Source organism: Scyliorhinus torazame, chromosome 20, assembly GCF_047496885.1.
Source record: "Scyliorhinus torazame isolate Kashiwa2021f chromosome 20, sScyTor2.1, whole genome shotgun sequence".
NCBI lineage: Eukaryota > Metazoa > Chordata > Chondrichthyes > Carcharhiniformes > Scyliorhinidae > Scyliorhinus > Scyliorhinus torazame.
The window spans coordinates 449,870-477,211 of record NC_092726.1 but is presented as its reverse complement, the minus strand read 5'-3'; the positions used below and the strand labels follow the sequence as shown (position 1 = coordinate 477,211).

Below are 27,342 nucleotides of genomic sequence, written 5' to 3'. Positions count from 1 at the left end.
TTAATCTTACTGTATGTGTGGTTTGAATACCACTCTGAAACATGGCACAGTTCCAGGCTCCTGCTCATTATATCTTTCTCCCTTACTTGCAAGCACATGGAGTGCATCTCTCCTGTCTCTTCCAAACTGGCCTGTCTCGACCTTGCATGAGCACAATCGATGTGAGTCCCGATCCTTCAGTTAAAACTGCAGCACATTTAATAAAGATTACGGTATCACTATGTGGGTACTGCACTTCAAATCTTGCATTATTCATCAAGGTAACCGTGCAGGATTCCAGGTCAAGTGCAAATGGTTATTGGGTTGAGTTCTGCCACTGTTGGTGACTAGTCAGCAGTGTTCGACGGGCCGAATGGCTGCCTTTGCTGCTGTAATTTTGCTGACTGTTTGCCATTGAGAGTCTGAATTTGACTTCTGTATTCACTGCTTGTCTCCAGCTCTTTCACTGACGGTCTTGACTGAAATTTTAGGTGATCCTGCTGTCGTGCCCTGACCTTCAGAAGCTCTATCATCAGACATGCACCTTGGCTGAAGCCCCAAAAGAGACAGCGGAGGTTCCTCAACATCCCACCAAACTGATCAAGGTAGGTTCTCTGTGATGGTTTTTGCAAAGGGATTGTTTTTGTCCTATTATCTTGCAAGGGTAATGTCTGCCCACCAGGATACAAGCTCCTTTGCATCACAAGCAGGCAAACTGAGTTTTTGCGTCAGCCTACGCTGCCAGGCTGTTTTAGCAGCTAAAGCACTGGGCCCGTTTTAAAAAGAAAATTCCTTTAAGGTCAATTTAGCGTGGCTAATCCACCTAGCCTGCACATCTTTGGGTTATGGGGATGAGACCCATGCAGACACGGGGAGAATGTGCAAACTCCCCACGGACAAGGGGCCGGGATCAACCCGGGTTCTCGGCACCATGAGGCAGCAGTGCTAACCACTGCGCCACCGTGCCAGCCCTGGCACAGTTGTATCCTCAGTCAATGTGCCCACTCTGAAGTCGTCTCACTGGATTGTGATTTGCGAGAGATTGCAAATTCTGGTGTCGAGATCAAGCCAACTCCACGGGCACTAGGATGTCTGGTTTAAATAGTTCAGTACAGTTCCACCTGGGATCACTATTAACAGGTCATTGACCCAATACTGCAGGCCAAAAGGCCCAATCTTAGGGGAGCACTACACTGTTGGGAGAGTTGATGCTGAGGGAATGCAGCAGTCAGTCGGAGGGGCTGTGCTGAGGGAGCGTGCCACCGCGGGAGGCCGATACTGAGGCAGTACTTCACTGCGGGAGGGACGGTGCGGAGGGAGCATGGCACTGTGGGAGGGTCTGAACTGGGGGTGTTCTGTGCAATCGAAGGGGGCTGTCTTTTGGGTGAGGCATTAAATTGAAGCCCCATCTTCCCCTTCAGGTAAAAGTAAATCTTGTCCTGGCATCATTCAAGGAAGAATTGGGGAATTCCGGGCAGCACGGTGACGCAGTGACACCTGCTGCCTCACGGTGCCGAGGTTCCAGCTCTGGGTCACTGTGTGTAGTTTGCACATTCACTCTGTGTCTGCGTGGGTCTAGCCCCCACAACCCAAAGATGTGCAGGGTAGGTGGATTGGCCACACTAAATTGCCCCTTAATTGGAAAAAATTAATTGGGTACTCTAAATTTATATTAAAAAAAAAAATTGGGGTATTCCTCCCAATGTGTCCTGCAGTTGATATTAATTCCTCAACTAACATCACTTAATATTATCTGGTCAATTATCACTTCCAGTTTGTGGCATCTTCATTTCTGTACTGCCTGACTTTATATATGGATTTATCCTTCTGATCCCCCCCGTTCTCTCTCTCTCTCTCTCTTCCTTTGTGCAGTTCTTGGTGGGGATGAAGGGCCAGGAAGCAGCTGGACTGATTGGAGGCTCTTGGTCCCCTTCTCTTGATGGTCCATGTCCAGATAAGGATCCCAGGGTACTGATCAAGACTGCCATTCGCACCACCAAGGCCCTAACTGGCATTGACCTGACCGCCTGCACTCAGTGGTGAGTTTGTGACCTCGCAGAGGAGCGGGTGGGCACTGGGCATGGGTACACGTTCTGAAGGTGCAGGAAGCATGATGAAGGGGCATGGCAGGCACATTAATGAAGAGAACACCAGTTATATGAATCCGTGGAGGAAAACTATGCAGTTCTGCTGTACGCAACATGATTCAGTGCCGGTGCATTGCACGACTTGGTCAATGGAACAATATCTCCCATCACTTTAACGCCACTTTCAAATGTTGGACTCGCATGCAATGAGCATGCAAAACCTGCTGGTGTCACTGCTCAGTGACCCGGTGAGGTCCATCCTCCAGGGTCATGCAGATATTTCCGAGGGAGAATGTGTTTGAGTGACACCGGGTGAGGGAATTAACTAAAACGTGACAAAGCGAGTGAGGGGAATGAGCAGTTTTGGCAATAGTTCATCATAACCATTGGCCACAGGTGTCGGACAGAACCTTGTGCTCTCTGGCTTGTAGCAAAGTGAGCCTTTCCTTCCAGCGCCCAGTGAGGCTGTGCTGGTGGCGTGTTGCCCAGATGTGTAATGTTCCTGCTGCAAACAGCTGGGAGGCTGACAGATCTCTGGTCATTTGCTGCTTTTTTCAATGGCTCCTGGGTTAATATTCTAAATGGTAGATGCTGAGGGCACCCAAATGTTTAAAGACAAATGTCTTCTGGGACCCCAGAGCCACCTGTGCCCAATCTCTGCACTGAGGCCCCGGGCGTCGTCTCATCACTGGCCTGTTTGTTTCTGTTGTGTGTCATACGTCAAACCCATTGTGAGTTTGAACTGTTTGTGTTTGTAAAGCCAAGACTAAAAGCAGTTCTTGAGAAGGAGAACGGGTTGCTGCCCTTGATGAGCTTGCTATGTTAGCCTTGCAAATAGAAGTAGGAGATGGAAGGGAGGTCAGTGCGCAGACAGTTCGAGTCAACGGGTGGGTGGAGCTGGCCTGGAGATTGGTGGCCCACTATTTCTCTGTCTCCCGAACCACATGCCCTTTCTCCTGGGACAAACTGGGAGCTGAGCCTGTCTAGGGAACTGATGGAGGGCAGCGGGATGGGGATTAGGTACATTGGGAATGAAAGCCTTGTTTTTAGGAAGGGGAGATTTAATTCAAAAGTGCGGATTGACGCGGAACTGTAGACTGAGCATTGGATTTCTGCTCCTGTGTGCTGTTATATCCAGTAACCCTCTTCCCTTGTGACAGGTTTCGCTTTGCTGAGATTCGCTACCATCAGCCTGGGGAGCTCCATGAAGGGTGGCTGCCTCCAGCCCGCGTGGAGACTGTGGTTGTATTTCTGCCGGATGTTTGGCATTGCCTCCCTACTCGCTTGGAGTGGGACGCACTGTCCCTGGGATACACGCAACAGCTGACTGACAGGGAGCAGGCAGAGCACAAGGACACGGACCGAGATGAGGCATTGAATCTTTTTTTATTACTCCATTTTCTAACACGCACTGACACACACACACACACACACCTTAACCCCTCCACTGCCATATCAAGAATGATCAGGAGCACTCAGTTGACGTGACCATTTGCCGTCCTTAAAAGTTGCTGACCGTTAAATTTTCAAATGGTGGAGCGGAGAATGATTGCAGCTCCTCTTGGCACTCTGTGTGAATGTGGAGGGGGCTTCATTGACACACTGAAGCACAGCAACTGGCCCACCTCAATTCCTTAAACAGAGTCGGGGTGGCACTAGAGTTGGCATCTTGGTAAACTTCAATCATTAATCTAGTAGTTGTCAAGTAGCATCATCTGAAGGATAATTTGTCGTCCGCCCCTTCCAGTTCTCACTGTGGAGCTGTTACTGATGCAGAGTGAAGGAGACACTGCCAGTGCCACGAGGTGTCTTTCCTCCTGGGACAGAGCAGGAGCTGCATCTAAGAATCACAATTACACACAGCACCTTTGTTCAGTACTCAGCGTGTAACACAGCGGGGTTACTGAACACAGATCCCCTGTCACCCCCACAGAATGAGAGAACCTGGCCTGGTGTCGGTAATATCTCTCCTGGGTGCTTTCGGCACCCGGTAATGCAGTGGCTAACATTGCAACATAGGAAGGAAAGAAGAGCATTCAGTGGACTTAACTATCTGAATTCAACAGCCCTTTTTGTTCACGGTATAGAATCTGAAAACTGCAGCAAATTCTTTACCTCCCAGAACACCCTGTTTAAGGAAATGTGAGTTGGCACACACACACACATGCACACACACCAATAATACATCTGCTCCACACACACTCTCACACAACTACCTTCCTCTGTGACATCTCTCCACACCTACTGAAACACTGTTTATGATGCAGTTTGCCAGACAATTTGTTGTTCCTTCCCCTGACAGGCTCTCTGACCCTTCAGCTCTGCACCTCCTGTGAATGTAAGGAGCACTGTCCTGTGTGTGTGCGTGGCCCATTTCTGCTCCGGGTATTCAGTCTGATACCTTCAGGGTGAATTCCATCTCATTTGACGAACCAACGCTACAAAGACCGCTCCTCAGTTCTTGTAAGGGAGTCTTATTCCTGGGCAGGTGTCCACTCAGAACAGCGTCCTTTAATGGTGGAGCAGGTAGTGAGTTTGTGATACAGCTAAGCCTGTCATTAAGTGGCAGTCACATAACTTATGGACTCGAGGTTTTCTATCTACTATGGAAGAGACCTCTCCTCAATGGGAATGAGAATACCAGCAGCAAGCAATCAAGGTTTAAGGTGGAGCAGTCAGCCAAATTTCAACCACTTGCTCAAGAGGGAATAAGACCAGTATTAAAGGCCCCCCCCCCTCCTAGGTTGGCCGCTTGAGGACTGACATAGCACTTGTTGGTAGAGTATTACTGACATTGACATCTATACCTACGACACCCCAGTATTATACAGTGAGAGACCTGTTACGACTAGTGCTGTACCTCAGTGTTGCGCAGTCATTTTGACTTCTGACTACCCCTGGTTCAGATTTGCACCTCAGTCAGAAGTTACAAGTGGCTCCACATTAAATGCAGCGTGAATAGATTATCAGAGGATGGAGACCTGGGGGCAGGTTGTAGAGTTGCACAGCGCAGCCCTGAATAGAGGAGACCCTTACTGCAGGAATCTGCTGGCTGGCGATTGGTCCTTGTGGCCTCCGACTTGTAACATGCGGAGTTATCGCCTACAGTCTCACTTCTGCCGGCTGAAAGTGTGGCTTTGTCCCTCATCCACGTGAACACAAGGGTTGAATAATGGTTTGCTGAAATGTCCTCCATAATTTGATGCATGTTCAGTTTCCCTGCTGGGCAATGTGTTCGTTTGGAGCTAAGAGAAGCAATTAACGAATCGACACCCGAGTCACTTTGGGGCTGATTGACGATCTGGTCCTGCGGGGTCGCCAGGCTGTCAGTGCAGGAAAGGGGCTGCAGAGCTCTCATCGCATTGGGCCCACAGGATAGGACAGTGCAGGGGGAATCTGTGATGTGTCTACCACTGTAGTGTGTGATGGGGACAGTGTAGAAGGAGCTTCATTTCATAGTTGGCCCTGTCCTGGGAGTGTTTAATGGGGACAGCATAGAGGGAGCTTAACTCTGTATCTATCCTGTGATATTCCTATCCGTTGCGTATTTGATACTCCTGTCAGGTGTCTGAATTGTGGTGTTGCATTCTTTAAACCTTGAAGAGGAACATTTGAAAAGCATTGCTGAGCAATGGCTGATGTTGTGGAGGGAGAGGCATGTCTCAGTGAAGCAGCTGACAGGTAGGGGTGGATGGACAATTCAAAAAGCCGTCTGATCATTGAATTACAGAATTGTTACAGTGCAGAAGGAAGCCATTGTGCTCTCTTGTGAGTGGAGAAGGACATGGGACTTTGTTCTGCACCTCTGTCTCTCTTAGTTTCAACTCCATATAACTAAACTTCCCTTCTTTGTCTCTCTGGACCTGTGCTGGGAGCGGCCTCCCTCGTTTCGGAAGGTGATCCAGAGTCGCACAGCTCACAGACCATAGCTACTCCAGGTTTTGTTTGGAGGTCAAAGGCCAGGACAGGGTCAAATAGAGGTCTTGTATGCGGCGTTTGATGCATTGGCAGACGACCCTTGGAACCTGGGTAGGAAGATGAGCTCAGCTGATCTTCGAGGCTGCTCAGAATAATGTAAGACATATTTATCCTCACAGACTGAAGAGAAGATGGAAGAGCAAGGAGAAGATGCACTCCCCACTCCAACCCAGTGGAGCAGTCTGGACCTGAAGACCATGAAAGTAAGACCTGCTTCTGTATCGCAAAGTGTGTACATGCTGATTCGAGATGGCATTATCGTCAGTGTGTGTCATCCTAACTCAAAATCTCTGTTCCTATTCATTCTTGTTCCAGGCTGCATTCATATCAAAACTCCTATTCTAGCTCCCTTCGCGTTCAGCAAGAAAGTACTTTGTGCATTTCTAATCAGCCAGAACACAAAATGGGCCATTCAGGCCTGTGAGACCATTCTGGCTGAGCTACCTTGTCAAGCTTCGACCTGGAGGTCAAAAGAGCCTCAGGAGACTTGTCTGAGGCAGAGGTTTGTGGAGTCAAGCTGCCCCCAGCCCAGCCCCAATGACCTGAGCGCACAATCTAGCTGACATTCCAGTGCCAGTAGTTGAGGGATTGCTGCGTTGTCAGAGGGGCTGTGTTTAGCAAGAGCTGTTAAATTGAAGCCCCTTAACCTCATGGAAATTAGCCCACAACCAGTATTCAAAGATGGGCAAGCTGTTTCTGTCTGGTGTCCTGGCCAACATTCATCCCTCAAGCAGCATCACTAAAACAGATGATAGAATTTACAGTACAGAAGGAGGTCATTCGGCCCATCGAGTCTGCACTGGCCCTTGGAAAGAGCACCCTACTTAAGCCCACACCTCCACCCTATCTCCATAACCCAGTAACTCAACCTAACCTTTTTGGACACTAAGGGCAATTGATCATGGCCAATCCACCTAGCTGCACACCTTTGGACCGTGGGAGGAAACCGGAGCACCCGGAGGAAACCCACACAGACACGGGGAGAACTTGCAGACTCCACACAGACAGTGGCCCAAGGCTAGAATTGAACCTGGGTCCCTGGTGCTGTGAGGCTGCAGTGCTAACCACTGTGCTGCCCAGATTACTGTTGCTATGTTTCCAACATTTTAACAGTAATTCCACTTCTGAAGTACTTCATTTGCGATGTCCTGAGGCTGTGAAAGGTAGAAATGCAGTCCTGGAAAGCTTTACCTCAAAATATATAAATACTGTGCGACAGAGATTAATTCTGATACAATACTTGGATATGTGTGGTTTACAGAGGGTGGTCAATATTCATGACCTGCTCATGATCAAATTATTATTACTCCCTGATTTTTCTCAACTTTCACCACCTCCACCTAACTGTCGTCGTGTCTTATAGATACATAGAATTTACAGTGCAGAAGGAGGCCATTCGGCCCATCGAGTCTGCACCGGCTCTTGGAAAGAGCACCCTACCCAAGTCCACACCTCCACCCCATCCCCATAACCCAGTAACCCCACCCAGCACTAAGGGCAATTTTGGACACTATGGGCAATTTAGCATAGCCAATCCACCTAACCTGCACATCTTTGGACTGTGGGAGGAAACCGGAGCACCCGGAGGAAACCCACGCAGACACGGGGAGAACGTGCAAACTCCGCACAGACAGTGACCCAGCGGGGAATCGAACCTGGGACCCTGGAGCTGTGAAGAAATTGTGCTAACCACCATGCTACCGTGCTGCCCTAATCAATTTCGCTTCGAAATTGAACTTCGCAGTCACCTGGTTGTGCTGCCCCCGCATTTCTGTTTCCCGATTTGGTCCTTTGCGTCTGTTTTCAAAGCAACGTGATTGTGTGAATGATAGACGAGACTGTGAAAGCATCGATAGAGGAGCAAGAAGCTTAAAGAGGTTGCTAACTTGGATTGAACCTGTGGGCTGTGACGGATTTTTCATTGATTTAGGTGGAAGATTTCCGCAGGGAGCTGAAAGCAAGGAATATGAATTCCAAGGGGACGAAAGCGCAGCTTGTCAGCCGTCTGGAGAAAGAACTGGAAGAAGAGGCCGCAAAGGAAGAGATTGAAAAGGATGAAACAGCAATCCAGAAGGAGGCCGCAAATGATGCTACAGAAGAAAAGAGTTCCCCCATGGAGGAGCAGAAGGAGGTGAGAATATTGAATGTATAGATGGGATATGATTTCAAAATTTGTACAGAAAGGCAAAGTCAGCATTGACGCAGGAGAGGGTGCAAGAACAGAAAGCTGGTGGGGGTGATTGTGCACAGATGTTTGAGACAGTTCTTAAAGCAGGCTATATTAACCCAGACTCAACACCAAGCCAAAACATACTAAAACTTGATAAAGCACTCATTCAACCTCTGGAGTATTGTGTCCAGTTCTGAGCACCGCACTTGAGGGAAGCTGTCCAGGCCTCGGAGGGTGCAGAAATTTACAGGAATGATTGTCAAAATGAGGCATGACAATCATAATAGACCAAAGAGCAGAAAGATCTGAGAGGAAACGTGATAAAAGTGTTTAAAATTCTGAAAGTTTCAGATAGCGGCAAGCGAGAGATGGTTTTCAGTCACTCCCAAGGTCAATAAACAGAGATACGAAGCGATTGGCAACAAGAGCAGAGGGGACACGAGCAAATACTTTCATAATGAAGTCAGTGGTTAGGATTCGGAAAGCACAGCCGGATTGGGTGGTGGCAACAGTTTCAATTGGAGTCTTCGCAAGGAAATTGGCTAAAAGGAGAAAAAAATGCAGTGATATGGAGAAAGAGCAGGAACGTTGGGTGAAGTACATTGTTTTTGGAAAGTGCTAACATGTACAAGATGGGCTGAATGGAGTGCCGCTAGGATTGGGTAATAAACATCCTTGTTGGCATTGAGCACTTGCTAAAATTATTTTGTGGGATATGGATGTCGCTGTCAAGGCCAACATTTCTGAACGGAACAGCTTGACCAATGACCCACTGCTGTGGATCTGGAGGCATGTGTGACGTGCTCACTTAGCATCCTTCTTTCAGGTGACATCCTTTGTTAGGCCGATGACACCACCTGAGATTGTCAGATTCTGGGTCGCAACACCCATAGACTGGCTGCAGCGGAGGGTCACCAGGTGAACCCCAGGGATGGCGGCATTGCCTGAAATGGAGAGATTGTGGAAACTGGCTGTGTTCCCATATGTTTTCAAGAATGAGGGGTTACCTGGTCCTTCCAGACATGACAGGGTGGATGTTTGCCCTGGCTGCTGAGTGTAGAACCAGGAGAAGCAGGCTGAGAGTAATAGGGAGGCCGTTTTACATTGAGATGAGGAATTTGATCAATCAGAGGGTGTTGTATCTTTGGGAATTTCTGATCTGGGCTAGTGGGAGGGGGGTGGCATCGAGGTCAATGACCAGCCAAGCTCTGTTTGAATGGCAGAGCAGGCTTGTCACGCTTGGCCAACTCCTATTTCCAATGTTCCTATGCTCATTACCCTCCTTTCCACCTCCACTACCCTCTGCGCTCCATCCCCCTCCCTCTCTCTCTCGGTCTCCCTCCCGCTCTCTCTGTCTCCCTCCCTCTCTCTGTCCGTCTCCCTCCCTCTCTCTGTCCGCCTCCCTCCCTCTCTCTGTCCGTCTCCCTCCCTCTCTCTCTCCGTCTCCCTCCCTCTCTCTCTCCGTCTCCCTCCCTCTTTCTCTGTCTCCCTCCCTCCCTCTCTGTCTCCCTCCCTCCCTCTCCGTCTCCCTCCCTCTCTCTCCGTCTCCCTCCCTCCCTCTCTGTCTCCCTCCCTCTCTCTCTGTCTCCCTCCCTCTCTCTCTGTCTCCCTCCCTCTCTCTCTGCCCCCCTTCCCCTCTCTCCGTCTCCCTCCCTCTCCGTCTCCCTCTCCGTCTCCCTCCCTCCCTCTCCGTCTCCCTCCCTCCCTCTCCGTCTCCCTCCCTCCCTCTCCGTCTCCCTCCCTCCCTCTCCGTCTCCCTCCCTCTCTCTCCGTCTCCCTCCCTCTCCGTCTCCCTCCCTCTCTCTCCGTCTCCCTCCCTCTCTCTCCGTCTCCCTCCCTCTCTCTCCGTCTCCCTCCCTCTCTCTCCGTCTCCCTCCCTCTCTCTCCGTCTCCCTCCCTCTCTCTCCGTCTCCCTCCCTCTCTCTCCGTCTCCCTCCCTCTCTCTCCGTCTCCCTCTCTCTCTCTCCGTCTCCCTCCCTCTCTCTCTGTCTCCCTCTCTCTCTCCGTCTCCCTCTCTCTCTCTCTCTCTCCGTCTCTCTCTCTCTCTCTCCGTCTCCCTCCATCTCTCTCCGTCTCCCTCTCTCTCTCTCTCTCTCTCTCTCTCCGTCTCCCTCTCTCTCTCTCCGTCTCCCTCTCTCTCTCTCTCTCTCTCCGTCTCCCTCCCTCTCTGTCTCCCTCCCTCCCCTCTCTGTCTCCCTCCCTCTCTCTCTGTCTCCCTCCCTCTCTCTCTGCCCCCCTTCCCCTCTCTCCGTCTCCCTCCCTCTCCGTCTCCCTCCCTCCCTCTCCGTCTCCCTCCCTCCCTCTCCGTCTCCCTCCCTCCCCTCTCCGTCTCCCTCCCTCTCTCTCCGTCTCCCTCCCTCTCCGTCTCCCTCCCTCTCTCTCCGTCTCCCTCCCTCTCTCTCCGTCTCCCTCCCTCTCTCTCCGTCTCCCTCCCTCTCTCTCCGTCTCCCTCCCTCTCTCTCCGTCTCCCTCCCTCTCTCTCCGTCTCCCTCCCTCTCTCTCCGTCTCCCTCCCTCTCTCTCCGTCTCCCTCCCTCTTTCTCCGTCTCCCTCCCTCTCTCTCCGTCTCCCTCCCTCTCTCTCCGTCTCCCTCCCTCTCTCTCTGTCTCCCTCTCTCTCTCCGTCTCCCTCTCTCTCTCTCTCTCTCCGTCTCTCTCTCTCTCTCTCCGTCTCCCTCCATCTCTCTCCGTCTCCCTCTCTCTCTCTCCGTCTCCCTCTCTCTCTCTCTCTCTCTCTCCGTCTCCCTCCCTCCCTCCCTCTCCGTCTCCCTCCCTCCCTCTCCGTCTCCCTCCCTCCCCTCTCTGTCTCCCTCCCTCTCTCTCTGTCTCCCTCCCTCTCTCTCTGTCTCCCTCCCTCTCTCTCTGTCTCCCTCCCTCTCTCTCTGTCTCCCTCCCTCTCTCTCTGGCTCCCTCCCTCTCTCTCTGGCTCCCTCCCTCTCTCTCTGGGTCCTCCCTCTCTCCGTCTCCCTCCCTCTCTCTCTGTCACCCTCCCTCTCTCTTTCTCCGTCTCCCTCCCTCCCTCTCTCTCTCCGTCTCCCTCCCCCTCTCTCCGTCTCTCTCTCTGTCTCCCCCCCCTCTCTCCGTCCCCCTCCCCCTCTCTCCGTCCCCCCCCCTCTCTCCGTCCCCCTCCCCCTCTCTTCTCCGTCCCCCTCCCCCCCCCCCCCCCCCCCCCCTCATTTCTCACTGCAGAGAGCTGTACTGCTTTGTTTCTGCCTTGTTAATCTAATTGAATTGCATTGAAATGTGTGAAGGATGCCACGGGGAAGCAGGCTGGAGATGCTACCGCCCCGCCTAAGGAAGAACCTCGCTGCCCCCTGCCGGCTGAACCCGCTGTGATTGTGCGTCCCAATCGCTCCTCCATGGGAGGGAATTTTGGCTGTGGCGTCCTGTCTCTGAGTACACTGAGAAGCTACCGGAATGATTCCAAGGGCCATTCCTTTGAGGTAATTTCCTTTTGCACGTGACAAACAGTTTAACACTTTTCTCTGGCTCCTGCCATTGGCCACGATGTTGAAGCCATGCAGCATGAGCTTGATGTTGGATCTGTGCCATGCTGCACCCGCCTGGGGGGTGTAGAGGGAGTTTCACTCTGTACCTAACCCGTGCTATACTTGTCCAATCGTTCCAGTTTCCCGCATGACGGTGGAGGAGGAAGATTTAGTTTTGAGTCTGAATCCTGTGCTTTGACCCTAGGTTTTATGGCTCGCTGAGATGTTTGGTGAAATGCTGCAAAGGGATTTTGGATACACCGTCTACAAAGCCCTGCTAGCATTCCCCGAGAAGAAGCCAGAGGAGGAGGTGGAGAAACCCAAGGCCGCAACTGCCAATGAAGAAAGTGAAGAGAAAGATCAGAAGGAGCCGGAGGACAAGTTGAAACAGCCGAAGAAAGAAGCTGAGGTGAAGGAAGCCGAGGAGATGATGGAGGCGGAGGAGATAAAGGAATCGAGCGAGGCGTCCGTTAAAGCTGCTCCACTGGAAGAGGATTGGGACTGGGAGCTGACAAAGGTACAGACCACGAACGGGAAAATGGGGGGGCGGGGGGGGCAATTGGGCCAATGGGATCGAGACGTAGCCGGTTTATGGGCAAACACAAAGTGGCCAATGGGAGAGTTTGAATTGGGTTGATAGCCATTGAAACCCGAGGAATGGAGGGGAAGGCCATGGGGATAGGTGGATATGAAACATCACCAGGAAGGGCACAGTGGAGCAGATAGGGTTTTCTTTATATCTTCATGTGTTGTGGGGTTGCAGGCAGGGCCAGCATTTGTTGCCCATCCCTAATTGCCCTTGAACTGAGTCGGACCCTCTGAAGGATCACTCCAGGTAGGCCCAATCCAAACCCTCAACCAATTGAAAAGAAAAATGAAAACCGCTTATTGTCACAAGTAGGCTTCAATAAAGTTACTGTGAAAAGCCCCTAGTCGCCACATTCCGGTGCCTGTTCGGGGAGGCCGGTACGGAAATTGAACCCGTGCTGCTGGTCTTGTTTTGCACTACAAGCCAGCGATTTAGCCCACTGTGCTAAACCAGCTAAACCATCCCAATAATCCCATCTATTTAGCCTAGCAAATCCACCTAACCTGCACATCTTCGGACTGTGGGAGGAAACCGGAGCATCCGGAGGAAACACATGCAGACACGGGGAGAGCGTGCGGACTCCACACAGACATTGACCCAAGCCAGGAATCGAACCCAGCTCCCAGACGCTGTGATAACCACTAAGCCACCGTGCTGCCCTGAGGGAATTTCAGAGGCAACCACATTGCTGTGGGTCTGGAGTCACATGTAGGCCAGACCGGGTAAGGATGGCAGATTTCCTTCCCGAAAGGACATTAGTGAGCAAGGTGGGTTTTTACAACAATTGACTGGTTTCATGGACATTTAATTCCAGATTTTTATTTCAAATTTTCCCATCTGCCATGGTGGGGTTGACCTTGGTTTTCTGATTGTTCAGCCAGAAGAATCTGTTTTTAGATCAGCCTTTGGCAGATGGAGAAGAGAGACTGAGGGTCTGACCTGCTGAGTATTGGCTACTCGGAGATTCATAGCTACATGTTCATTTTTCTATTCCAGAGCTGGTGCTGTGAACCAACTCTTTGACACGAGGGGCTGCTATTTTAATGGATTATAATCTCAAATCCCTCTCCTCCCCACATATCCAGCCAACCCTCATTGAAAATATCATTTATTTATGGTTAACCATATCTTTCCAATGATTATTGTAGCCCGAAGAGGGAGTGGCTAAAGAAAAGGATGGGAAAGAGAAAGAGTGCGATGACGATGCACTTCTGCAGATTGATGATGTTCTGCTCCTGGAGGACAACGAGGAGGATTTTGGTGAGGAACAGTTAGTTTGAAAGCAATTCAACATAGTCCCAACCATCTCACCACATAGTATGGAGGCTGTTGGATCTGTGTGCGGTTCTCAGAGCTGCAGTTCTCCTGATCTTCATGTTAATTTTACATAATTTGTGGTTAACTCTATGCAAGAGGGCATTTATTCGGTTGTTACTTCAGCACGTTTGCAAAGACACTTTGCGACACAGCATTGTGGTTGAGTTAGGAGGTACTTGTTATCTTTCATTCAGAATAAATGGAAAATGAGTAAATGTTGGCTCCAGTTTCATCCTATACCAACGGCAATCAGAAGTAAAACACTTGGGCCATTCTGTGACGTTCTGATATCAAAGAATCACCGATAAGCTGCCCAATGAACCAAACTGGCATCAGGAAGACTCTGGTCAATGACTCGAGGGTGTGGATTGTTCAGTGCAGTGGAATTTAGGCACATGTAACCTGTGTAATATCTCCCTGGTTCTCAATCCCAAAGACCAGGTGGAGAAGGATAAAACCATAACCAAGTTTTTATCCACTTGAGCTTTGGTTTGCAGAGGCACACTTTACAAATATGCAAGCTCCAAATCTCAACAATCACCACTTTAATCTGTTCCTGTACAGGAACTATCATCTGAATGCAACTGAACATTCAATTGCATATTTGAGGGAGTGTTTGATGGGACAATGTAGAGAGAGTTTTTATCCCATATCTAATACTGCTATAATCAGCTCTGAGACCGCACCAACTTTGCTGTTCCCTCCCTTTGTGCTTATCCCCAGTGTCACGTGTTGAGTTTGTGATGATGCTTGTTTGTGCTTCCTGCAGGTATCTCGAACACTGATGAGAAAAAGCCAATTGTGAAAGGGAATAGCGCAGAGAGTGAATCTGTCAAAGAGATGGTAAGGAAATATTGGTGCAATGAGAGACTGGTAGGACAGCAGGAGCTTTCTGGACATCACTGAATTCCGAGGCTTTGGGATGAGGTGTATCACAGGGCGAGCGGGAGGGGTGGGGGGGGCGGGGGGGCAGGCCGGTGAAGCTGCAGGATCACAGAATGTGACCCGGGGGGGGGGGGGGGGGGGGGGGGGGCGGGGGGTGTATAATGCAACGCCATCAGTCAGAGCAGAGAGGCTGCTTGCTGGAGCTGGTGGAGAACTGGGTGCAGCTATGGTGGTGTGGGAGGGGGCTGATTGGGCTCTGTGGAGCTGGCAGTGGACTGGGTACTAAGGCCCTTGCACTGCACCCAGTGGAAGCTTTGAAACTGAGCCCGGGGTTGAATGGGACATGGAGAGTTTGCAGTATGAAGCTTCAGTCCGGTTAACTTAGGAACATTCACAGTGGTTAGAACTGGAAGGGCAGTAACATAACTCTGCTTTCATCTCTCTTTGTGTCACAGGAGAAGGATGTCAGTCAAATGGTGTCATTGCGCAAGGATCTTCTACTCGCCTTCATCTACTTTGACCGCAATCTGTGTAGTTACATTCTGGAGAAAGACCTGGAGCAGATCATCTGCACCTTGGGACTGCATCTATCCAGAGCTCAGGTATGCTGCAATCCTGCCCATGTATACAGTGCACACAAGCTTCCCTGGCACCTGCATACTTTTTCACAGCTTGCTTGTTCCTGTTCGATGTTCCTGCTTAACCCAATATAGTTCCTCCTTCCACCCGAGCAACAGTTCAATGGGTACCAACACCTCTCTTTTGACTTTGAGAGTTAACCTGAGCACAAGCTGAGTCGACAGCTTCACTGCAAGCTTTTCCAATCAGGGATCTTGTGGTTGGCAACTGGAACCCTGGCTGATTTCCTATATTCCATCACATAGTGAACTGAGCAGACCATCAGGCAAGTTATTCCGGTCACTGTTAAACAGCAAGAGCTGTTTCCTGACTCTTGGGCCTCGATTAACTCTGCTCTTGCAGCTTGACTGGAGCAACCTTCCGAGCCCCTCTTCCTTTGCGAGATATTTTGCAAGGGAGCTGGGTGTCCTGTGTGTGTATATCTGTGTGGAGCACCTTATGTCACTACATTGACCGCACGTTCATTTCAATGCTTTGTCACATTTCAGTCACTGTTATTCAGCCAGGAACACAATCAGCAAGGCTAACATTACAGAGACAGGGTGTTGCTGAGTAAACGTCACGGGGTTTGGGACGGGCTCCAATTCCTGACTGGCTTGTTGGATACTGGCCAGTTTGACTGTCCACAGGGTGAGGGACATGACTCATTAAGTGGATTGAATGGGATAAAACTGCTGAGGGCAATGAACATACACCCCTGACACCACTGAGTGGTAGCTCAGCAAAGGGACTTGCAGTCAATGGACCCTAATCTAAATTGCATACTGTTGTTGCAGATTAAGCAGCTGGTGGTGAAGGTGTGCTCCCAGAACATGTGTCTTTATCGAACCCTCACCGATGGCTGGGAAGGAGACCTGGAGAAATTGGAGGACAAGAGCCTTGTGACAGAGGAGATGCTGCTCGGTAAGATGTGTATTATTTGGTCCATCCTCCTCCTGCCGGTATTATACTCCAGGGGAGCCGTTAGGATTTTAATGCGTTGACCCCCTGCTATTCCACACTGGCCCAGGGCAATTATTGCCCCCCATTATGATGAGCCCCGATCAGCCACTGAGCTCCCTGTGTAACTGCTGATTGGACACTGCGCTCTGGAAATTCAGTCCTTCAGCCTATTCAAGGCTTAAACATAATATCTTGTATTCTAGCCTGCCTGAGTGCACACAGTAAAACCCACGGCTCCATGCCGACTCTCCCCTCATTACCACGCATTCTTCATTTCCTCCTCCTCACTTCACCCCCCTCCCCTGCTCCTCACCTCCCCTGTCCAGTCACCTGATCCCTGATGCCTCATGGCGATGTCAGTGTTACTCAGTGGTGGCTTCTGGTTGCCTTCCGTGGCTATTTGTTTAGCGAGGAGAGGAATTCGAGCCTCTGATTGTTGTGTATCTCCCTCAGGGAACCATCATCTCTTGCTACCCTGCCCCAGCGCCGCTCCCAGTAAACCGAGGACCCGGTCTGGAGACACCAGCCTGATTGAGCACAATGGCAACATGGTCAATGTTGGGAATCTGATCCAGAAACTGGAGCGAGACGAGAGGAACCGCGCAGACATGGAAAATAAACTGGAGTCAATGGAGTCCCAGCTGGGTGAGCACGGAAATGATGCCGGGTAGTAGGTATGCTGAAGAGAAAAGTGTTGAGACGTGCCGAGGAGATTTACTCTATTGGTTCCAGGGAAGTAGAGAGACCGAAGAAGCTGATTTGCTCCTGAGAACAGAAATATAAGTGGGAGATTTAATTGAGATATTCAAAATCCTGTTTTGATTGAGTAAATAAGGAGAAACTGTTTCTACTGGGAGAAGGATCAGTAACCAGAGGATACAATTTTCATTGGAAAAGGAACCATAAGAAAGATGAGAACTTATTAAATGCAGGAACTATGATTTGGAAGAGCTGACTAAAGGGATGGTAGAAGCAGATTCAATAGTAGCTCAAAGAGAATGGAAATTTTTTTTTGACAAATAGAAATTTAATGAGCGAGGGGGTAAGAGAGTTCAAAGTGGGGCTGATTGTGTAATTGCTTCAAGGAGATGGCGGTGGCCAATGTGTCAAACAGCCTCCTCTTGTGCAGCAAGGTTCTCTGATTGAGTGAAAGGGAGATTGGGGGTGGGGTGGGGTTTTTAAGATGTGGCCAGTTCCTGGGGATCGGGAGTTGGGCTTTGGTGTTATGACTGATGGTTGAAAAATGTTTCCTGTGCAGCTGAAACTCTGGGAAAACTGTCTTCAAATGACAGTGTAAACAAGTCTCTGAGCTCAGGGATGCAGGAGATGCAGAAACAGGTGTCTGAACTGGAGGACCGGGTGAAGGCAGCAGAGAAACTGAAGCTATTCTATGAACTGCGGCTCCAAGACAACACCAGGAATCTCAACTCCATGATGGAGGAGATTCAGCGCATCATTAAAAAGGTAACGAGTCCCATAACATTTACACAAGCCAACCCCCCCTCCCCCAACAGCCTATGACAACAAACACACCCTGCACTTTGTCTTTGTATTATTGGGATCCTGGACCAGACCCCAATGTTTTATTTAATTTGTAAGACTGAGGAAAGGATATTTCGCTCCAGGAGTGACTCCACGCACAAACAGGGGTATAATATATTAAAACAAACGGTATTATTAACACAGTATTAAACTAACTTTAACATCACACAAGAAATACCTTACAATTACTAGTTAAACAATGTTGAACAAAATGTGACACTTTAACTCTTAACTACTATCCTTTCATCTGCAATCAGGCAAAACCAATCTCAGGTCAAAACGCACTTTTAAATACATTCAGCAAACATAGGAATACTTGCTGTATAGAGATGTCTTGGAGAAACTGCTTTGAAAGAGAGAGATCCTTCAGGAAACAGCCTGTAGATTTTTGCCTCTGTCAAACTACTGTTTCACTTCCCAGCATTTGGCAAAAAGCTCCTGTTCTGTTCTCGGCAAAATCTAAACTGAAACTCGACAGCCAGTTGGTGCAACCCCGGGCTCCTCCCATTAACTACATCATCTCTATCCCACTGACTGGGTTATGACCATCTTACTAAGACTAACAGCAAAATTCCATTGGCCGTATTTGGATAAACACTATACACGGCTGGACTGAATCAGGCTCTTTTACGATGCTTTAATTACCCCTTCTGTAGCCACAGCGTCTGCCTGTCTTTCAAACCAGGAGTTTGTAAAATCTCACTGCAGTACAGGCATACCTACACTCACTAACCCAGTCTTTTAACCATTGTTGTACCAGATACATTTACAATATATACCTGAAATCCCTACGTTCATCACATGACTGGCTCCAATTATGTGTTGAACCCCAGTTTGTCATCATTCAGCAGGTCTTATTTGAGAATCACTGATCCTTCAGGGTGGGATAGGTGTCAGTGGGCTGGGGCGTCTGCCAAGACGGCGCTCTCTGGGTGAGTTGGCTTGTCTCTTTATACAGGTGGGTAGAGGTGGGTCAAGGAAATGGGGTGTGGCGTAGCTTGTTGGCGGGTAGTTGGCCTGGGGTGACTTCATCAATTCTAAAGACTTTTCTTTTCTCTCTCTCTCAGAACAATGCAGTGACCGAGAAGAAAGAGAAATGAGAAAGGGGCCTTGTCCCCAGAGATAGAGCGTGGACTCCTCGATAGAATACAGTGAGCTAGCATCAGATTCGTATATTGTGACCTGCTTGAACCCTTGCTTTCCTAATATTATTAAGGCCGAATAGAAATACCAAGTGACTCCAAACTGCAAGTTTGCTGAATTGTACCGTGTGTTTTGATTTTTACATTGGTCCTGTGCATCCTATTCCGGGTGTACAACAGGGGGACAGAGATCAGTGTGTATATTTGTGTGTCAACATCCATATTTTAGTGGTGTCCTCAGCGGGACTGTTCTCTCTTCCTCATATCTCCTCAATTGGAGCCAGGGTGTGAAGGCGTGGTCTGGGCCTTTCTCCAGTCCACTCGAGCCTGTGAAGGCTTCCTTTCCCCGTGAAACACGTGGCAGACTCTGAAGAGAAAACAGCCTTCTCCGGACTCCTGCTGAATGCGGGCGACTGATTGTTGGAGCTGGCTGGTCAGAGCATTCACTGAGCAAACTATTTCAACCCCGTTTCCCATTTCTACCCCTAGCCTGAGGCTTGTGGGACCAGATCTCTCTCCTCCCACAACTGCCTTTCCTTAGATCCTTGTTGCCCCGTCCTCTGTCAGGATGTCACAGTATTTACAATATAAAGATTCTTCACTGTTTTTAAAATATCTGCTGTGTGTTGTGTTCATTTCTTCCAGGGTTTATTGTTGAGCTGAGCTGAGAAGCAGATAGTGTATACTGGGTTGTGTGTGAGGTGCCAAGTCCGATTGGACACAGCAATGTTCATACTGGATTCTGCTGCCATTGGGGGAACCATCACAGTTTTACACCTCAGCCAAAGGAAAGGGGGCGATACACTCCATTCATTGCGTTCACAAGACAGGGATTTGCATGCATCATTAGCAGCCTACCCCTGCTCCTGTGTTGCTGTCATTCAGCTGTCCGCGACAGTACCTGAATGTACTGAAGTGGCAATGGAATGATTGACAAGTGAGGGATCAAATTGTCAGCTCCCTGCAGACTCGTCTGAGGTCTCAGCACCTTGTGCTGTCCCTGGTTTGAGGGCTGGGGATATGGATGGGTTTGTGAGGGGGGGTAAATATGAGGCAGCAATTTATTTAACTACTATTCTCTTTGCCTGAGCCATCAAAGCTTTTTGTCACATGTTCGCCGAGCAGTTAAAATAGACTTTGGCACCCATACTCCTGAATATCAGACGGTCTGTACCGTGTCTGGCAATTCTCCCCGGGTGCTCCTGTTTCTCCCTACAGTCCAAAGATGTGTGCAGGTTAGATGGATTGACCAGGTTAATTTGTCCCTTAGTGTCCAATGGTTAGATGGACTTATGGGGTTAGAGGAATACGGTGGGGGAGTGAACCTAGGTAGGGTGCTCTTTCAAGGGGTAAGTGTGGTCTCAATGGGCCGAATGGCCTCCTGCACTGTGGGGATTCTATGATAATGGCAATCGGTTTCCTTCCCACCAGCTAAAACGAGGAGAATCACAGCATCAACCAGCGAGGCTGCATTGTCTATAATCTGCATAAACTTACCAAACTTCTTTAACAGCACCTTCAAACTCCTGTAGTGGGAGTTGGTTATGCATAAATGAGCTATTTTTTATGCATTTTAAAAGTATAGCATTGGCTGTCTAGCTAATGAAGATCGCATGAAAATATATTCCAATTCTTTGAAGGACATCAGCATCTCCAATTCTGATACCCTGACTTGGACAGTTTTTGTTATTCTATCATCGTTATTGGTCTATAGTCTTGGAACATATTGCCTTATAGACCTGTGGTACCTTCAGCAGATCAAGAAGGCAACTGGATTTGTTTATTGCCACGTATACCGAGTTGCAGTAAAAAGTATTGTTCTGCACACAGTTCAGACAGATCATTCCGTACATGAAAAGAAAACAATGGGGCAAACATAAAATATACAATGTAAATATATAGACAGGTGAAGCATACAGGAGTGTATTACTACTCAATAGTACTCTGTGAAGAGATCAGATCAGTCCATAAGAGGGTCGTTTAGGAGTCTGGTAACAGCGGGGAAGAAGCTGTTTTTGAATCTGTTCGTGCGTGTTCTCCGACTTCTGTGTCTCCTGATGGAAGAAGTTGGAATAGAGAATAACCTGGATGGAAGGGGTCTTTCATTATGCTGCCCGCTTTCCCAAGGCAGCGGAAGGTGTAGATGGAGTCAATGAATGGGAGGCAGCTTTGTGTGATGGACTGGGCGGTGTTCACGGCTCTCTAGTTTCTTACGGTCTTGGGCCGAGCAGTTGCCATACCAGTGTCTGCGTGGGTTTCCTCCGGGTGCTCTGGTTTCCTCCCACAGTCCAAAGATGTGCAGGTTAGGTGGATTGGCCATGATAAATTGCCCCTTAGTGTCCAAAAGGTTGGGTGGGGTTACTGGGTTATGAGGTTACGGTGGAGGTGTGGGTTTGGGTAGGGTTCTCTTTCCAAAGGCCGGTGCAGACTCGATGGGCTGAATGACCTTCTACACTAAGTTCTATGATCTTTGGGTTGTAGGGGGGGTGAGACCCACGCAGACACGTGGTGAATGTGCAAACTCCACACAGATAGTGGCCCAAGGCTGGGATCGAACTCGGTGCCGTGAGGCTGAAGTGCTAACCACTGCGCCACCGTGTTTTCTCTCCTCCCCCCCCCCCCCCCCCCCCCCCCCCCCCCCAAATCATCAATTGATTCATGTTGGGTTTCGATGAAGGCAGATATGTGGGACATTGCAAACTGAACGTATTTGATTCTAAATGTATATAAAAGATTACAAAACATAAACAATTCGGGGAACAAACTCTCCAACACACAAGTATACAGTTTATACAAATGTTCCCCTTTTTCACCCCCACCCCACGAACAACTCCTCAAACATGGCCACGAACATTCCCTACCTCACCTCGAAGCCATATGCTGAACCCCTTAATTAGTACTTAATCTTTTTCAAGAAAGTCATATAAGTCCCCCAGCCAATCCAAACCCCCCAGTGGCGCTGCTGACTGTCACTCCAACAGGATTCTTTGCCGGGCAATCAGAGAGGCGAAGGCCACAACATTTGCCCTCCTCCCCTCCCATCAGCTCCAGCTTCTCCGATATTTCATATAGCGCCACCAAAGAGTCCGGCTCCACTTCCCCCACTATCCTAGTTAGTACGCTCAGAATCTCCAACCTCTTGCAGCCCCAGAACATATGAACATGATTCGCTGGTCCCTGCTCACACTTCTCAAACTCGTCTGCCACCCCTGTAAGAATGCACTAATTCATGCCCACATCATGTGTACCTGGTTTACCTCCTTGAACTGTATCAGGCATATCCTTGCACACGAGATCGCATTTACCCTTCGTAGTGCCTCACTCCTCATTCCTCAGGGACATGCAAACTGTGCATTCAAATAGTTAAACATTGCATCATCCCCATCAGCAATTAACCATGAATTTGTGAGAGATCAATGATAAGTTGGTTGAGGTAAGTGAGTTAGTGATTGCACAAGGTGGGTCAATCAGCAGAAGTTTAAGAGCAATGAGTTTAGGTTATGCAACAGCTGGCACTGGATGTATTCATGATTTGCAAACTTGGGTGTTGTTATTTGACAACTTCAGGCAGGTGGTAGATTGAACTTTAACCCCGGATAGATTGCGGTTTCCCGGATCACAAACTCATCCGGACTCCGCAGTTATTGCACTCCAGGCTACACACCTTACCAGGTGCATTAAACTGTTTGGTTAGCTTTAGTTTCAGATTCAAAATTATCAGGTTCCTCTGTTGCAATAAGAACTCTGTTTTATTGGCCCAGACACATCCGGACATTATGAAAGATGCAATAGAAATATAATATAATCTTTACTAGTGTCACAAGTAGGCTTACATTAACACTGCAATGAAGTTACTGTGAAAAGCCCCCAGTCGCCACATTCCGGCGTCTGTTCGGGTACACGGAGGGAGAATTCAGAATGTCCAAATTATCTTAACAGTGCGTCTTTCGGGACTTGTGGGAGGAAACCAGAGCACCCGGAGGAAACCCACGCAGACACGGGGAGAATGTGCAGATTCCACACCGACAATGACCCAAGTGGGAATTGAACCTGGGACCCTGGCGCTGGGAAGCAACAGTGCTAACCACTGTGCCGCCCACATAACATTGATGGATGAGCAAAACCCAGTGTGCCTATAAAGCCTGCCCCACTCTCAATGGCCAAGAGCATTATGACTGGACTTGCCCCCGCACCCCCAAACCTTGTCACCTGAGAGGCAAAAAAAAGCAAGGAAAAAAACCCAAACCAATAAAGGAAGAAATAAATACTCCAGAAAATCTGTCTGCAACTGCCTCAGATGACATTGATCGATCATTACTTGTAGCAGTTTTACATGCTTGCTCTGTCCACTAAATTACTTCCTTTAAAAAACAAAATGACTTGTCTTTATTGCTGTAAATTAGACCCTCAGCTCAGCCTGTTTATTCCAAGAGACGCCCTCCCAAAACTCTCACTGAGGTCAAACCCAACCAGAGTCCTGGCAGACATCGAGAAATCCCTTCCTCCTGTAGCCATCTGGGATGGCCACTTCCAGATTATAAAATGGACTCTCGCAAAGCATGTAGGGAAATGTGGACAATGCTAGACAACAAGCAGGCACAGTGCCTAAATGTTTATTTGGGAAGCAGTTACCAGACAGAATCGAAACTCTGGGTCGATTAGCATATTGATGGCCCATCTCCGAGGAACAAAGGACTAACACTCAGGTAGTTGATACTGTTACAGACATCCCAGCGCCAGAAAGACACAAACAAAGCAAGGCCAACGGCCACCTAAGACATGCCCAGCCATCAGGGCACCCACCCCTTTATTGGTCAAGATCGATAACAATGATCGAGAAGCAGCCCAATTAATTGCGATCAAGTTTAAGGCCTGCCTAAAAGCGTGCGAAGCCCTTCCAAGTATAAGACGGGACCCCCACGAGAGATTCGCTCTCTTGGATTTGGCTCTCCGGCGGAGAGACCCATCCACCAGCATCACCAGAAGCAAGTAAGTTCAAGGTCAACGCTCGCTACCAGACTGACGACCTTAGCTGTTCTCCTGTGTATCTTCAAACCCAACAACCTCAGATCCGAACAACAGCCATTGCTCCTCTGACTAAGTGGGTACCCGAAGTTAAGTATAGGCGTTAGCGTGAGAGATAGTTTAGTTTGTAGTACTGTTGTGCATGAGTAGATCTTACTGTGTGTAAATAAATAGTATTGACTTTGAACTAACTAACTGGTGTATTGGCTCTTTGATCGGTATTCGGGTTGAACCTTGTGGCGGTATCGAAAGATACCGGCGACTCTGAAAGTAGAAACATAATTAGGATTAAGAAAGGCGACCATATTGACGGCCATATTTATAACCAGATAAACAGAGCAACATTACTGGCAACATCTAATGGGACTCAACCTAGAAGTGGTTTTGTCACTCCGAGAGAACCCAAATTTGAATTGGAATCCAATTGGAAAAAGAAAAACCACAAGCGTAAGACCAATACCGATCAAACCTCCCAAGATTCGGAAATGTGTTATTTGCATGCGTACTAACAGGGATTATAAGGTAAACCTGAGAGATTTTGTTGCGTAAAACTGTCGGGAGTTTTGTAGACCGGAAAATAGCATAAGCCGTGCCTGTGTTTACATCACCACTTTATCACCCCTTGTTCCAAATTTGGTAGAAACCCCAGAGATGGTGATAGAAATGGCAATGGAACGCCTTATGAACCCCCAGAAATTTGAGGTCGCAGCGACCAGTGGAGTAGGACAGTGTCTCGTGTGGGAAGAGGAAATCAGAAAATATCTCTCAGGGAAAGGATGGCCCCTTTGGAGTGAATTTTGTGAGAACGATGAAACAGGTCCCGGAAGTATAGGGCATACTTGGTGGGAGAACCTGACAGAGATCCATAAAAAGAGCTTGGGGTAAGCTCGTAAGCCGATGGCAATCGTGTCCTGCTTGGCACAGTTGCGAGGCACAGAGGAGGTCGTGAGGACGCTCCACAGAGAGATAAGAATAGTGAGGGAGACGTGAGTGAGTACGAGAAAGTTAACAGGGAACTGAGAGCAGTTAGCGGCGAAGGACAAGGAGATGTCTGATGTCAAACGGGCACACCAATCTTGTCTCGCCCATTTAAGCAGCTTTCAGTCGCAATATGATAATGCCTACCAAGACGCGCGGTGTTGGTAAAAGAAGAAACAGAACACCAAGTCGAGCAGTTACAGAAACAATGTAACAATTTAAAAGCAGTCCTACGTGCACTCCACAGTTCCACGACGGAACAACGGCAGAGCTCGGTAGACCACGCCAAATGCCGAAAGCAAATTGCAGCCCTGCAATCTCTGCTTTCTGTACAAAATGGATTCCAGGACACATTTGGACCCCAATTAAACCAAGAAAATGGCCCCGATTGGCAGGAGTTAAATGAGACTGCCCAGAGATATGTACACAGGACAAACCACAGAAAAGGAACGCACCCCCACCCCCGACTGCACAGGCAGAACGCAACCCTATGAACCCTGTCACCACACAGCGCAGGCCACAACAAACTGAGACCCAGACTTTCTGTACACCCTATTAACCGTCACTCAATTAAGGGATGCGTGCGATAAAATAACACCGTTCCTACCCACATCGGACCCACACCATTATTTCGCAAGAGTCAAACAACAGGCGACCATGTGCGGCCTGGATGAAAAGGAGTAAGTGAAGCTCACAGTTTTGAGCCTCGACCCCTCAGTCGTGGCAGCCCTTCCCGACCCACAAAATGTAGGAGCAGGCACTCTCCAAGAAATGCACACAGCAATCCTAGATGCACCAACGACTCCAAACAAGATTCCAGCGATCCCTTTTAGACCACGTATATTAAAGCTCCTGATCTGGACCCACCGACCGATGATTATGGGTTGCCCCCTACCACCTCGACACGAAACACTGATACCGAGACAATTCGTACAGACTCATCCGGAATGATGAGATGGGCCCCAATTCGCCCCAAGCAGCTTTGGCACAACTACTCCAGTCATGAGTATGGCAACCGGGAGAAGATGATGACTTGGACTCTGACTCCCACCAAACGAACCCCTTTGCGACTCTGTTTGCTATAGAGCAATGAGGTAAATGAGATGATGGTAAAAAGGAACCAATGGAGATTTACGGTGTCCTTTCTGATGGAACCGGCACGATTTTTGTTATGGTAGTTTGTTACTTTAAGTGTTTGTTACTGTAAATGTTGAATGTTGTTTGTTCACTTAAAGTTTTCATGGCCCCACACCACCACTCTTTTAATGCCCACTGGCAGTTAAAGGAACAAGTTTGTCGGCAGACACCCAATCATAACTACTCTTCTGATTCGAAGGTAATCACAAGAGGCAGTATCCACGATGAACACAAATTCTTTCAGTTCTTGTGCGCTCACTCAGGCAGTGGATAAATGGCACTGGTCCCCGCCCTGCCTGAGGACCCCCATCTGGTCAGCTACGCTCGGGTAGTGCACATACGGCACTGGTCACCGTCCTACCCGGGGATTCCACCCATTCTTACCCGCCACGGCCCATACGCACCCCATTTGGAACATTTGGTTAAAAACTTTTGTTTGTTTTCCAGTGACCCTTGGGTTGCTCTCCATATGCTATTTACATCCTCAAACACTGGGGTGATACACTCACCGCATCGATCGCACAGGCTGCAAGACTGCTCGCGCTGTGACAGTATTTTCTTCTCGGATGTCTTGTCCCAAAATATTTGGTTTAAAAAAATAAATAAAAAAATGAGGGAGTCACAGATGGTGACCAATTATAATGGGTAATTGGTAATGAAGGACAGACAGACAGACATACGAGATCTTAAGCAAGATAATACCAGATATTATGCTTGTGTCCGCAGAAATCCAGAACCACAGAAGCCACAGGAAGACCACGGAAGGAAGAAGAGAACATGAAGACAGACACCATGGTCTACATTTGGATCTTCGCGGGATCCCTACACTTGCGCGTGGATGCGACCCCCCCCCCCCCCCCTGACCCCTACCTCACAGGCCGTGAATGTTTCCCATCCCTGCCACACACCACACCCAGAGACAGCAACTGATACACCAGCCTTGTGTGACAAGGTCATCACCTGGTATTCCCTGTCCTACATTGTGGAAGCACTGTTAGCCATGGCAATGCTCTGTTGTGTCATCCAGACACTGAGACTTAGGAAATGGCGAAGGAAAGCCTCCCGCACTCCAGTATATACATCCAGACCCCCTTTTTCTGGAATTCAGCAAACCCCCCACTCTCTTTAAGTGAATTAAAGTGCATCGACTTGTTTTTGTTTGTTCTAATAAAAAGATGTAAAACTCTGTACTTGACTGCCAAGCTACAGAGACCTGTATTGCTGCTACTGTATAGTTTATACTGTTCGAACATAAGGACTAGGAGCAGGAGTAGGCCATCTGACCCCTCGAGCCTGCTCCGCCATTCAATGAGATCATGGCTGATCTTTTGTGGACTCAGCTCCACTTTCCGGCCCGAACACCATAAACCCTTAATCCCTTTATTCTTCAAAAAACTATCTATCTTTATCTTAAAAACATTTAATGAAGGAGCCTCAACTGCTTCA

The 27,342-nt window shown here is 48.8% G+C and overlaps 1 protein-coding gene across 2 annotated transcripts in view; it reads left to right on the top strand.

Annotated features, from left to right (window-relative positions):
- Positions 1-19,371, top strand: part of LOC140396801 (cell division cycle and apoptosis regulator protein 1-like) — a 43,766-nt gene extending 24,395 nt beyond the window's left edge. For both annotated transcript variants that reach the window (XM_072485525.1, XM_072485523.1), the window contains 14 exons: positions 471-584; positions 1,852-2,018; positions 3,227-3,437; positions 6,164-6,247; positions 7,975-8,175; positions 11,464-11,655; positions 11,906-12,217; positions 13,438-13,549; positions 14,376-14,449; positions 14,947-15,093; positions 15,907-16,033; positions 16,526-16,717; positions 17,331-17,536; positions 18,682-19,371. In XM_072485525.1, the coding sequence (XP_072341626.1) occupies positions 471-584; positions 1,852-2,018; positions 3,227-3,437; positions 6,164-6,247; positions 7,975-8,175; positions 11,464-11,655; positions 11,906-12,217; positions 13,438-13,549; positions 14,376-14,449; positions 14,947-15,093; positions 15,907-16,033; positions 16,526-16,717; positions 17,331-17,536; positions 18,682-18,714 (2,172 nt within the window). In that variant the 3' untranslated portion in view covers positions 18,715-19,371. The remainder of the gene's footprint in view (positions 1-470; positions 585-1,851; positions 2,019-3,226; positions 3,438-6,163; positions 6,248-7,974; positions 8,176-11,463; positions 11,656-11,905; positions 12,218-13,437; positions 13,550-14,375; positions 14,450-14,946; positions 15,094-15,906; positions 16,034-16,525; positions 16,718-17,330; positions 17,537-18,681) is intronic.
- The last annotated feature ends 7,971 nt before the right edge of the window (positions 19,372-27,342 follow it).